Consider the following 14038-nt stretch of genomic DNA (forward strand, 5'->3'; position numbering starts at 1 on the left):
ATCACTATATAAATATCATGTATATAGCGGACACCTTCCTAATGCGGACAGCGGACACTTATTTTTGTCCGTAAAGTTGTTAAAAATTCCCTATAACGGACACGTGAAACCATAGCTGTGTTGATATTTGTGTGTAAAACGTTTCTAAATAACAAGCAGAGCCTTAATTACTCAACTCCCCTGGCAGCAATGCTAACTTGGGAAGCCACTTCATCAGTCACTAATTGTCCTGTTACCTGTAAGTTGCTGTAACAATGGGCAGTAATTACAAGATAGTGACCGATCGCCATCGGCAGAGGTGTTTGTTTACTCAACCCCACCGGTGACAGCTAAGCTTAGCCATTCAACCATAGCCAAGACAACAAGAATGGTCAGGGGGTAATTAAATCATTATCAAGACCAATAAAAGAGGAACAAAGCAATAGTTATGTCTGTCATAATTGTTTTACTTACAAAAACAACCGTATGCAAATCTGACAGGGCAGGCACATGGTTGTCAGCCGCCATTTTCTCACACTCGGAACTCCTCGGAATATGACTACATAACATATTAAGAACAGCTGAAGAGTTCCGAGTGTCTTTGTATACACTATACTAATTGACTGAACCAGAAAACGGTATTTATTAAATTAAATCCCTACATGGATTTCAGAAAATATGTCTCAAAATAAATGCTTAGGGATTATAATTATCAGAGGAAAATGCACTTTCATTTATAAAGAGTTAATATTGTAATAGAAAAGATATTTCAAACATATTTATTTTTCAAAATATTGAGGATTAATGAAAATTGTTTTACTATGATAAGAATTACCTTTACATTTTTGACTATGTTGAGTATTTGTCTGAATAGATATTCAGTGTAGTACGATTTGTGAAGATTTTTTTTGAAACTATAGGCTTAATATAAATTATCAAAAATATCCACTTCAATTTTTGTGTCAGATGAATGATTGAAAATTAATTAATTAAGCATTTATCTTTAATTATTTTTCTTTTATTCATTTGTTTAAGTGTTTAAATATAATAAATCAGGAGACATATAGTATATTATAAACAGACTTTGGTTTGTTTCTTCGTTTATAAGGGACATAACTCGTTGAACCTCTATATAAAGGACACCTCTCTATAAAGGACACTTTTGTCTTGTCCCTTAGGTGTCCTTTATAGACAGGTTCGACTGTACATTTTATATACACTAACAAACGCTTAGTAATTAACAATGGAGAAAAAAGATGCTAGAGAATTAAAAGTTAACTTGGGGCATAACGTTAAGTGTGTACATACAATGTATATTTTATGCCTGTTGGTACATGTTCATGGGAAGACCAAAAGTATTTGTAATGTACTGTACATGTACAACGTACTACCTAATACTAGAAACCAATACTTGATCAGCTGTGTAAACATACAATATTAATAAGTTCACAATTGTTGATGTCCTCCTAAGCTTCTTACATGTAGCTTTATTTTTTGTTGCATCTTGGTGGTACATTACTCAATTTTGTGACTTCACAGTCGCAGATCAAACCTAGGATCTCTGACCTAAATGTCTTATATATACTCCCCCTCCTGGCAAAAACTCATCAAGTTTCCAGGGTTTACAGCGTTGCTTTAACAAAAAAATAGCATACCTTAAAATACTTAGTATTTATATAAGGCCAAGGTATGATATCTATTTTTTTAATTAAGCATGTGGATCGTAATACAATAATTTGCTCGTTTATAACATATCATTTTGATTAAAACCATCATAATCATGTCCACAAATACCGTGCATGTTAACGTTGTAAAGGCCAGTGAAAACTCGGGCTGTATGACGTAAAGTACTTTCACTTTTGAAAGATTCAGAATGACATCCCAATTTATTTTTTAAAGAAATTATCAATTTAAGACAGAATTCTATTTAACAATAAAGTTGACAAGTAACGAAATTTTGGAATTCACGAATCACAAAAAAATTCTAGGTCCAATACCAACGTCATTCTGAATCTGTTGGAATTTATTATTTCATTTTTTTCAAAAGTGAAAGTAGACATCAGCGTAGAAATAAACAACATTTATCGTAGTCAATATCAACTTATATTACCTTATCTCCTTCCCACACTTAACTGTTCAACATATCTGTCGACTGAAGCAGTGTTTGAAATAAAGCAATATTTCGTGGACTTACATATTTCTAATATTGCTGGATCAATGGCCTTTGATGATCCAAAAACGAAACTCAATCTTTCGGGAATTCCCTACATGTATGTCTAATTGGAAATCGAATTCGAATATGTTCCGGATTTTATTATCAATACCGTCAAATTCATTTTGATACCTTTAGTGTTTATTCTATTCAATTTATTGTGTGTGAGTTTATTAAAAAAAAATCACCTAATTGTAAAATTACTTTGTTTACATATATATGCGATGTGATTTGTTTAGGCCTACATCATGCATGTGTATCCATTCGGATTACCTCGTACAATAAAAAAGAAGAAGGAGTTCCGAATACAAGCGACCGCGGGAAAAGAACATTTTAGGCCTACTGATCGCACCATGGATGAGACACCATACGAAGAGGACAACTGTAAAAACTGTGTACTGGATTCACCTGTACCAGCCAGTGCGAAGTCAGAGCCATGTTGGCTTGGGATAGACGAAGCTGGCAGAGGACCAGTCCTTGGTAAATTCTTTGTCGAATTTTGTGTAAAACCTAACCGGAGGCAGGCGCCTGTGCCAACATTTTCCTACTGAAGTTTTTTTTTTTGCTTTCACACACAAGGGAAGCATCTTCTCCTGTGATATAAAAATATGCCCGTTTGCTTTGTTTCTCCTGTGATATGATACAATGTGATATAATGGAGAGTTTGTGGATTGAAATGTATAATTGATAATTTTTTTTCGATACATGCATGTATACTCTATACGGGTGGTATGGTCCGACTCCCCAATACTGTGGTGTGTTTTACCACAGGCGTCTGAAGTTCTGACAGTAAACTGAGATATAAAAAAGTAGATACTCTTATTTTTTATATGGTATTATATCTCAGTTTACTGTCGGAACTTAAGACGCCTTTGGCCTGAGTCGCTAAATTTATGTTTCGGTGTTAGGTTATCAGTGGTATTTGCTGATTCCTGGCTGAAGTTTAGACAGGAACTGACCGAGAATCACCAGATACCAGCATTAAATGTCTATTCTAAATTACCGTCGTCTATAGTATATAATATGTGTCCGTCATCTATTTCCAGTTATGTCCCTTTGTCTGTCGTCTTAGTGTAGGTAGGGAAACTGTAGCCCTAGTCGGGGGGGTTCTTGTTCCGTGTATGAGAGAATGCAGTATGTGAGTTACTTGTATTTGTAGCTATATAGGCCTTGTATTGCTGAGTGTTCTGTTTAAATTCCTGTCGTGTAAATAAATATCTAAGTTTAATCTATCTGCTTGTTGATTGTCTTTTGCCGTGTCATGCTGGAGATACATACTGGTGTATATAGAGTTGTATAGCACACACGGAACCCAATCGTAGGACCTGAGAAAACATATCCACTAAACGAAAACTGTTACACAGTAATATTATAGGATACCAGTTCTACAGCATTATCATTGAACACCTGTTTGAATATTATTTATTTTCAGGCCCAATGGTGTATGGTATTTGCTACAGTCCAATCTCTATGAAAGAAAAGTTTGGAGAAATGGGGTTTGCTGGTAAGTACATAAATTATTCATAAACATACATGTATATAATTGTGTGTAAGAGTGCATTATTAGTTAAATCTAATTCTCCGCCTCTGCTTTGGATCGAACCCAGAACCTTGATAGTCTTACTCAACCAATAAGTTTCCTCGTCAATATATATGTATCTTTTCCAAAAGAGACGTTCCTTCCATTACACTGCAGGAAGAGAGTAAGAATTCTATCTACAGCCCCCATTACATGAATGTCAGAGGCAATTTAGTTTGGGATCTTAACATTTCTCTTCTTTCTCAAACTTTTACTTCCTAACATCTTCCTCACATTAAGCCTTTAGTTGAGTGGTTGCTCCCGTGAGGATCTTTGTTTAGTCCCCTTGCTGTTACATACCAGAGTCTATGAAATGGTACTTGTTTTACTCCTGCTTGACACCCAGCATTTTGGGAGTGGAACGACTGGCCGCCTGTTGTCAGTGTACGATGTGACTGGATCCTTCAAATCAGTAACGATACTGCACGAAAAACTTCATTGTGCGACTGGTACTCTGTGTTAACCGTAGCAGAAAAATGTCCTTAGTAAAATATGCAAAGATATTTGATTTCGTTTAGCCATTTAAAAAATGCTTTAGCAATACAAATTGCTAAAATGGAAAACATTTTCTTTAGCAAACTTTGCTAAACACAATTAACATTCGTGCATATATGTACAGAATTTTTTTGCAGTCAGCTCAAATCCACATTCTTTTCTCAGTTTTGCTGCACTTCTTTCGTTACCTGCAAAATTTTAAACATTTATTACTTTTATATTGAATAACATATTTAAACGGAAAGATATGTAATGATACATAATTTTCTTGGTTTGGCCTATATATCATTATACTGCTAATTAAGTTTTATTGTTATTACACATTTGTATTGCAATTATGTATAGGGGAATTCCTTCATTCATACATCATGATTAAATGAATTAAGTGCAGAAAAATATGAAGTTATCAAATCCTAGTTGTCTGTGCTTGCAGTTATTTAGTGATACTTCTGGTTGAATTATTAATTTTCAGGACTAAATACTTGAAGAACTTTAATGTAACTATTATTTATAACTTTTACTATTTGTGGAAAAATATGGACAATATACCTATTTTCAATTAGTTTCATTTTGACTACCAACATTTTATTCAAACTAACGAAATGACACTTTAATATATATATTTTTTTTTTTGCAATTAGGCCTATTGTATGATATTTTAAAATCAAAATTGAAAATTCAAATTATTATCAAACTAAATCGAATTCATAAATATCAATCTATACATTCGGTAATTAATTATTGAATATAAAGAATAAGCCTAAAAATACAGGGTATCGGGTTTTAAAACTATATTGGGTTCTGATTTCAAAACATAAGGTTAATATGACGTCACATGTTTATAAATATTTTCAATCTCGTTTCTCTTGGATGATGAATGAAAAAGTGAAATAAATATTGAAATGACGCTTTTCATCAATGAAATATTCTGTATTTTTCCTTTATAATTATAATTAACTCCTGATTGATGACTTTAACAATTAACTCCTCGTTGGAACACAATACTGGTCATACTGAACAAGTCATGTGCCGACTGTATGATTAATATTCCGACACGAGTCAATCGTGAACTACAGCATTAAACTACAACAATTAATATAAGTACACATCGCTTACCTTGTAACAAGATTGAAGTGGAATTGAATAGGCAGTTGCCATCTTCTTTGGTCATTATATTACAGCCATATGGTTTCTGTGGCTTTCCGATAGCAAACAATTTGATAGCTCGTCAGGAGTCGCCATATTACTGAAGTGCTTAAGCATGTTGTAAACACAGTTGATGGGTTTATCTACCAAACGCTTATTAGCGAAGTGATTCAAGTGCAAGCTGGACGTGGACCAGTGAAGCCAGGATGGTATAGTCGATAAATAGGGAGTTTTATTTATTCGTAAATATTGCTCTTCAACTTGATTTTGCTTTCGCATTTACAAGTTTCAATTCGCATTTTGATACAATGCGAATGCGTAGGGCAAGCCAAGGAACTAAACAATATTCAAATTAATGGTAACAATATGAGACATTTAGCATCTTTATAAACTTTAGATAAAATGATGATGATGATGGTGCACGTGATATAAGATATATATGTTATATATGTAATGTGATTATTGAATGTATATGGAAAATTAAAAAAAAATAACTTAGATAACTATTAAATGATACTTGTGTTCAATCTATATTTGAATGTGTGTTTTGAAGCAGATCCCATAGCTTTGTTCAGGAAGTCAATCCAAATTATACAGAAGGGATCAATTTTATCAAAATAGGCCTCTTGCTCATTTATGAATTTCCCATCCAAGCATGAACCCTGCTAGTCCAAATTATTCTGATTATCTACTTTACTGACAGTATTAAAATACTGTGTCAATTAGTGTTGCACTCTTTACTTAAAGTTCTGGCACTTTTCGCAGAAGACTAGGTGTACATTAGGTAGTGGATCATAGTAATACACCTGTTCATATGTCATTTTGATGCTTTTAATCTGCAGATTCAAAGACATTGTCTGAGGAACAGAGGGAGAACATATTTGAGCGGATGGACAAAGAGACGGACACTCTTCTGGGCTGGGTAGTAGAGCTTTTATCTCCCACATACATATCCAACAGTATGCTGAGCAGGTAAGAGTTAAGCTGTGCTAACATATATAGCTCTGGATGACGTACGGATGATTTCTGACAGAAGGATCAGAAACTTCAGACGTGTACCCTGCTTGAGAGTAGTGAAGCCGGGGTATTCGTTTTAGTGAGAGTGATATGATCTATCAGTGACCTTGGTCCGGTCAGCTATACATCGCACAAGCTGAAAACAATCTTATAATGACCTGGTGATGATTGCTTATGATGTACTTGATCGTTTAAATTTAACAGTTCTGTTCTTAGACCCTTGGTATTTTCGTAAAGCGCTGTCTAAAAGAAGTTCGTGAATTGTAGTATCCCAGCATGTTGGTTTAAATCTGATGTAGGTTAACCAAGATGACCTTGTTTTTAACATGTATACATGAAGGGTGTGGCTCCCCTAGGGCGAGAGGGACAGGACCCAATAGGGGAAATAGCAGTAAATGTTTTAAATCCATAATAGTCCTGAACAACTGAATAGATTTTTGATTAAGTTTGGTCAGGAACATTATTGGGTGAATGAGATCTAATGTTGTATAAACAAAGGATGTGGCACTCCTCGGAAGGGAAAAAGGGGGCAGCCCATTATAGGGCAAAAAAAAAAAAATTATTTAAAATCCTTTTCCTTTTTCAAGAATGACAGGATTTGGTCCATCTGTACTTTGAACCATTGTTCGGAGAGGCCGTTCAAAAGTAGGAAAAAAATAATTGAAATATTACTTAGATTATGAAATATCCAGGTGAGCGATGCAGACCCTCTGGGCCTCTGTTAGGTTACCCAAGACAAATTCTCAAGTGACCTATTTCCAGTGGCGATCAGATTCCATCGTACATCATGTGTCGTTAAAAAATTACATTTTAAACTTTCTTCTCAGTAACTAAGAGACCCAGAGCAATGTTATTGAGCTAGTAGCATGCTGGAATGAAGGGCTATAAAGTGTGTTCAAATGAATGAAATTGATCTCCTTTCAAGGTCACAAGGGTCAAATGTCTTTAAATCTTTAATCAACCTTAAATCAGAAACCAAAAGACCCAGAGCCATGATATTGAGCCAATACCATGCTGGGATGAAGGCTGCAAAGTTTGTTTAAATGAATGACCTTGACCTACTTTCAAGGTCACAGGGGTAAAAAGTGTTGAAATCTTTAAACAACTTATTCTCAATAGCTAAGACTCCCAGGGTAATGATACTAGGAGAGTGGCATGCTTTGGTAACATGAAATTGAAAAGTTTCTTCCATTGAATGACATTGACCTGCGCATGCACTGCCTTCAAGGTCACTCTGGCCAAATCAGTATGTGAGAACTCATCACAGGTGACGAAGAGGCCCCAGGGCCACCTGTTATAATCGTAAAATGGATATAAAAACTTTATTTGGGTTTTGGTTGGTTTTCAAGTGGCGTATGTAGACTAAATCAGATAATTTGATATTAAAACTAGATTTTCAATTCATTATGAAATGGAGCCATTTTATCTTTCAGGACAAAGTACAATTTGAATGCTCTCTCACATGATTGTGCAATCCGACTGATACAGAATGCACTTGACAAAGGTGTGCAAGTCACAGAGGTAAATCAAAACCAATTATCCCTGCTAAGTGTGAGCTGTTTAAGATAACTTCAGGGAACCTAGTGCACACATTAAATTGCTCAAGTGGTATTATGTTGCCTTTTGGTATGGAACGGTTTGCATTTTGCACAATTTTCCTGTTGCCATTGAAATAAATTCTTAAAAACCTAAATATTACTGTTTCCAAAGTTTAACTTCATAACCGTTTAAGATTACATTAGCTTCAGGAAAATCTGAAACATGCATCACTCTAGAGGTTTAATGGTACCTTTTGGTATGAATCTGGTTTATAGATTTTACAATTTTCCTGTTGCCATGGAAACAAATGGTTTAAAACCTAAATGCTGCACTTTTAATTTATACACACATCCACATTTAATGGGTGTGGGACGTATGTATTTACAACTGCATCTTCTTGTAAATTAATGTATTTAAAAGTACTTTTAGTAATTATATATAAATACTTGTTTCAGATTAAAGAATTTTCAGTTGGCAGTTTAGAATTATTCTTTTATCTAGACCATGTACTTGGTATATTTTGTAGTTTATAATAAATCAATTAAACTGACATAACATAATGGATCTAAGCTTAAGAATACCTCTCTATGCATAAAAAAATATTAATATATATGACCAGTACAGTGTACATATACCAAAGATTATGCTTGGGAATAATCAGAGAGGAAGATTTAAGGGAATTCATTTTTTGTTTGTTTAAGAAAGCCTTGATAATGTTTATAATCCTGTGTAATTTATGATAAAGGAAACATAACAAAGATCTCCCAGAGTCTTAAATTATCTGCCAAGTCCTAGCTGTTGTTAACAGAGTAATCTCGGTCGAAAGTTATATTTGACAACATGTATATATCTTAACATATCATTTTAAGATTAAGGGTCAATTCCTCTGTAGAATAACGACCAATTATCCTCAAATTGTTTAAAAAAAAAAAAAAAAAAAATCCCTTACTTATTTTTTATTTGATGTATAAAATCTCAGGAACAAATTATACAATGTATCAATTACAGTGTGTTATAATAGGTGTCTCCTTTTGACTCCTCTAAATGGAATGCTACAGAAAATTGAGCATATATTTTGGAATGCATGTGAATGTTTACTGTTTTAATAGAAATTTTAATGTACAATTCTTAGCAGTTAGATCTATTTTATTTATCTAACACATATATAATGTTGTTGCATTCAATTGCATTTAAAATCACCAAAAATATTGAATGCAAAAAAAAAATACTGGAAATGTTGCAGTAAAAAAAAAAAAAAAAAAAATATTAAAGATGTTTGGTTAAAGACATTTATATAAACCCCTGTTTGTACATTTTAAATGCACTACTACTTCAAACTGTATGGAAACTAGGTTGTCAGTGTGTCCTGTTATCTAAATCTGTTTTATGTGATTTTAACAGGTATATGTAGACACAGTAGGTGATCCAGTTAAGTATGAAACGAAGCTCAAACAGCTGTTCCCAGAGATAGACATCACCGTTGCCAAGAAGGCTGATGCCCTGTACCCCATTGTCGGAGCAGCTAGTATATGCGCTAAGGTACAAATTCTGACACCAAGAAAACCTTAAAGTATTCAAATGTTAAATTGATAATTATTTGATTGGATGGTATCTAAATTTTAAATATCTTCCAACCCATACATAAACAGGTAGATCTAGAGTTTCAATGGTACAGAATATTCAAACTGAATACATTGTACATCCTCAAAATCAAAATTCTACAAACATTCAGAACTAAGTTAAAATTGTGTCTCCGAAAAAACGACCTTACAATACAAACTGAATAAAACAAGATAAAAACCTCTGTTTTTAGCGACCTTTCAATACAAACGGAATAGGAAAGAGAAGAAAAAAAACTCTGTTTTAGCGACCTTTCAATACAAACTGAATAGGAAAGAGATAAAAAAAACTCTGTTTTTAACGACCTTTCAATACAAACTGAATAGGAAAGAGATGATCTCAACTGATTAGCTGTATATGTTGTACACAGGTAGCCCGGGACAAAGCAGTGAAGAACTGGGTATTTAGTGAAGGGATCACCATGGAAGAGGGGACAACGTACGGATCAGGGTACCCTGGAGGTCAGTGTGGTCATTCTGTATTGTCAGCATCACCATAGAGAGGTTGTTATTGGTTACATTGACTAAAGTTACTGAGAGGTACTCATTATACATGTACTATATATGTTGGTAGGTTGAACAGAAACTAGTAGCTATTGAAGTTTATGACCAGAAGATGGTCACACAGGTAAATACTAGTTGATTCCTAGAAAACTCTGTTCTGGATAGTTTCTTTTAGTTCTGTCGAAGAAATTCCATGTTCAATTAATTGCAAGTGTAGACTTTTGAATTTCACACTGGCTTCTTCAGAAGTGCGCCAGTCTTGTAAGCCAACACAGACTTGATCCCGAGTGTAGACATTGAACAAATTATGTTGTGATATCATACTTGTTGAATTGATATGTGTATATAATATGTGTATATATTATCTTACAATATGTCTCCAGATCCCAACACCAAGAAGTTTATGAATGAAAAGCTGGATAAGGTGTTTGGATTTCCACAATTTGTCAGATTCAGCTGGTCCACAGCCTCACAGATCATAGATAAGCAGGGATACCCTGTGGCTTGGTAAGTAAGCAGTGGGCATATTGAGTACAATGGAACCTCTATAAACCAAACATGCATATGACATGGATATTTGTTCGGTTTACAGAGGGTTCAGTTTGGAGAAGTTGATCGAAATGACCGGTTGAATTCCGGATATAATTGGTCAGACGTTGTTTAGTTAGAATGTACCCGATTACGTACGTACATATGTAGACAATTTGGTTTGTCTGAATAACATGAATATTATGAAAGTTAATCAATGTATATATTGACAGTTATATAAGAAAGGCAAATGACTATATATATATATATAGCTGTAGTTTTAAACAGTATTTGTACATGTACAACTACACTTCACGATCGACCTACATTTTGTTGCTTCGTCATGTGGATGAGGCCGATACGGAATATTTTACACATCGAATGTTATAAAAGGGTGTGAAGATTTTTTGTTTAAATATTAAATATAATTGATCAGGTGATACTGATCGTATTTCCGTCATCGGTATTGCCTTAAAAAACATCGGACACAGGCTTCATTTACGACCATGCAAAAACAACCCCCTTTGGGCCTCAATTAAATTAAATGCGAAACTCAAGCTTCTAGCTCTACTTGCATTGAAAAGACAAACAAACAGCTGCGCTTCAATGAAGTATGGCATTGTTTCATAATTGTATTGTTGATTATACACTAGGTACCGTCATAATGCCCCATTGGGGTATATATTGGATACCTGTACGAATGGTCACCTACATGTGCACGTAGGTCCCGAGACACAATTAAGCTTCACACAATATCCGTCACAGGTGTTGTTTCACAGTTGACTGGCCTCACCTCATGCTATGTTATCGGGGAAATTTTTGGCTAGCCCATTCTTTCCCCCCTATCAGCTTTGGCGATGGGGAAACTTTTGGCTAGCCCATTCTTTCCCCCCTATCAGCTTTGGAGATGGGGAAACTTTTCGCTAGCCCATTCTTTCCCCCCTATCAGCTTTGGAGATGGGGAAACTTTTCGCTAGCCCATTCTTTCCCCCCTATCAGCTTTGGAGATGGGAAAACTTTTGGCTAGCCCTTTCTTTCCCCACTATCAGCTTTGGAGATGGGGAAACTTTTGACTAGCCCATTCTTTCCCCCCTATCAGCTTTGGAGATGGGGAAACTTTTGGATAGCCCTTTCTTTCCCCCCTATCAGCTTTGGAGATGGGGAAACTTTTGACTAGCCCATTCTTTCCCCCCTATCAGCTTTGGAGATGGGGAAACTTTTAGCTAGCCCATTCTTTCCCCCCTATCAGCTATGGAGATGGGGAAACTTTTGGCTAGCCCATTCTTTCCCCCCTATCAGCTTTGGAGGTGGGAAAACTTTTGACTAGCCCATTCTTTCCCCCCTATCAGCTTTGGAGATGGGGAAACTTTTGGCTGGCCCATTCTTTCCCCCCTATCAGCTTTGGAGATGGGGAAACTTTTGGCTAGCCCATTCTTTCCCCCCTATCAGCTTTGGAGATTGGGAAACTTTTGGCTAGCCCATTCTTTCCCCCCTATCAGCTTTGGAGATGGGGAAACTTTTGGCTAGCCCATTCTTTCCCCCCTATCAGCTTTGGAGGTGGGGAAACTTTTGGCTATATATAGCCCATTCTTTCCCCCCTATCAGCTATGGAGATGGGGACACTTTTGCTCTATTAGTTTTGTAAAAACCCCTGACTACATTTCACATTCAATGGAGGAGATAACTTTTCAGCCAATTCTTGACTTCTTTACTTCCACCTTTAGTGCAGGAAAGTTCCAAATTACTTTTCAATTGCTGGTTGTCTGCTTGCACATTTCATTTCAACATTTAAACTGACATCATATGTTGATTAGACAAAATTACTTCTCAAAACACTGTGGACACTTTTTGTATCATTAAATATTAACTTTCCATAATATATATATATATATTCACCAGAATTAAATCATATATCCGGGCTCAAAATCGGTCCGGTGTTCGGAATTCAGAGGGATCGGTATTTGGAAGTACTATAATAAAGAATGACCCATTCCGTACAATGACAATTCGTTCGGTATTCAGAGGTGTTCGGTTTTAGAAAGTTGTACTGTATTTATATTATCCGTTTTTGTAGTTGTTTTTTTTAGATGGGGTAAAAGTAATGAAATGTGGCACAGTCAGTCGTGATGTCAGGCATCAGATTAATAAATGTAGTTTGAAAACAAGTTTCAAGTTTCAGTTTTTGAAAACCAGAGATGAAAACATTAACTGTTTTGTGCAAAATACCATCTTTCTTAATACAATTGTGTAGACAGAATTTGAAATTTAAGATATAAAAGTGACTGAAAAATCCATATTATACATGGTTTGGTTACATGTAGATTATACATTATTGGTTATTGATTTCGCAATAAAACGATTTGTTTCTGAGAAGAATATTTGTCTCGGACAATTAAAAAAAAAGATTTCTTTCATCATTTTTAATTAGTGACTGTTAGATGGGATAAAATGTTCCTGAAGCACCTGTTTTTTGTTTATAAATATTACTGTTGTCTTTTTGTTTTGATGAATTCTTAGTTACTGTTAGAAATCTTCTCACAATAGCAAGGGGCATCACATTCTTGATATTGTCCTGTATTACACTTGGTATTATGTTTGACAGGGAGGATGATGATGACGATGAGGATGAAGCCTCCAGGAACACCCCATCACTGACGACATTCTTCAGCAAGAAAGGTGAAGACAAGAAATCACAGAGACACAAGTATTTCAAAGACAGATGTTTGTCATCTGTTAGTGAACTGTGAAATAAATTATTATCTGATTTCTTAATCTGCATATAGTTTTTGTGATTCATACATGAAAGAGAACTATAGTTGTAGATTTCATACTCGTAACTGTAGATTTGATACTCATTAAAGCAACTACAACTGTAGATTTCATACTTATTAAAGCAACTATTACTAGATTTCATACTCATTAAAGCATCTATAACTAGATTTCATACTCATTAAAGTGACTACAACTGTAGATTTCATACTCATTAATGCGACTATATCTGTAGATTTCATACCCATTAATGCGACTATATCTGTAGATTTCATATTCATTAAAGTGACTATAACTGTAGATTTCATACTTATTAAAGCAACTATAACTGTAGATTTCATACTTATTAATGTGATTATAACTAGATTTCATACTCATTAAAGTGACTAAAACTAGATTTCATACTCATTTAAGCGACTATAACTGTAGACTTCATAATCATTAAAGCGACTATAACTGTAGATTTCATACTTATTAAAGCAACTATAACTAGATTTCATACTTATTAAAGCAACGATATCTGTAGATTTCATACTCATTAGGGCAACTACAACTAGATTTCATACTCATTAAAGCGACTTTAACTGTAGATTTCATACTCATTAAAGCAACTACAACTGTAGATTTCATACTCATTAATGCGACTATAAC

At 34.7% G+C, this 14038-nt stretch overlaps 2 protein-coding genes across 2 annotated transcripts in view; one reads left to right on the forward strand and one right to left on the reverse strand.

The window, feature by feature from the left end:
• LOC117339018 overlaps positions 1-2228 on the reverse strand; it is a 30173-nt gene extending 27945 nt beyond the window's left edge. Inside the window, exon 1 of the mRNA XM_033900383.1 lies at positions 2090-2228. The gene's annotated coding sequence lies outside the window, so the exon portion shown is untranslated. The remainder of the gene's footprint in view (positions 1-2089) is intronic.
• A 248-nt stretch (positions 2229-2476) lies between these two features.
• LOC117339358 (ribonuclease H2 subunit A-like) lies at positions 2477-13392 on the forward strand. Its single transcript, XM_033900900.1, has 8 exons — positions 2477-2671; positions 3624-3695; positions 6254-6383; positions 7862-7949; positions 9369-9506; positions 9958-10048; positions 10474-10597; positions 13221-13392. Exons 1-8 carry the CDS (start codon positions 2545-2547, stop codon positions 13363-13365), a joined length of 915 nt encoding a protein of 304 aa, XP_033756791.1. The 5' UTR covers positions 2477-2544; the 3' UTR covers positions 13366-13392.
• The last annotated feature ends 646 nt before the right edge of the window (positions 13393-14038 follow it).

The sequence above is a fragment of the Pecten maximus genome, chromosome 12, assembly GCF_902652985.1.
Source record: "Pecten maximus chromosome 12, xPecMax1.1, whole genome shotgun sequence".
Lineage (NCBI taxonomy): Eukaryota > Metazoa > Mollusca > Bivalvia > Pectinida > Pectinidae > Pecten > Pecten maximus.

Excerpts from the sequence above, each read along its gene's own strand:
- LOC117339358 (XM_033900900.1), top strand. The coding sequence starts at position 2,545 with ATGGATGAGACACCATACGAAGAGGACAACTGTAAAAACTGTGTACTG. Across the intron at positions 3,696-6,253 it reads TGGAGAAATGGGGTTTGCTG|ATTCAAAGACATTGTCTGAG; the intron begins GTAAGTACATAA and ends TTTAATCTGCAG. Across the intron at positions 6,384-7,861 it reads TCCAACAGTATGCTGAGCAG|GACAAAGTACAATTTGAATG; the intron begins GTAAGAGTTAAG and ends TTTATCTTTCAG.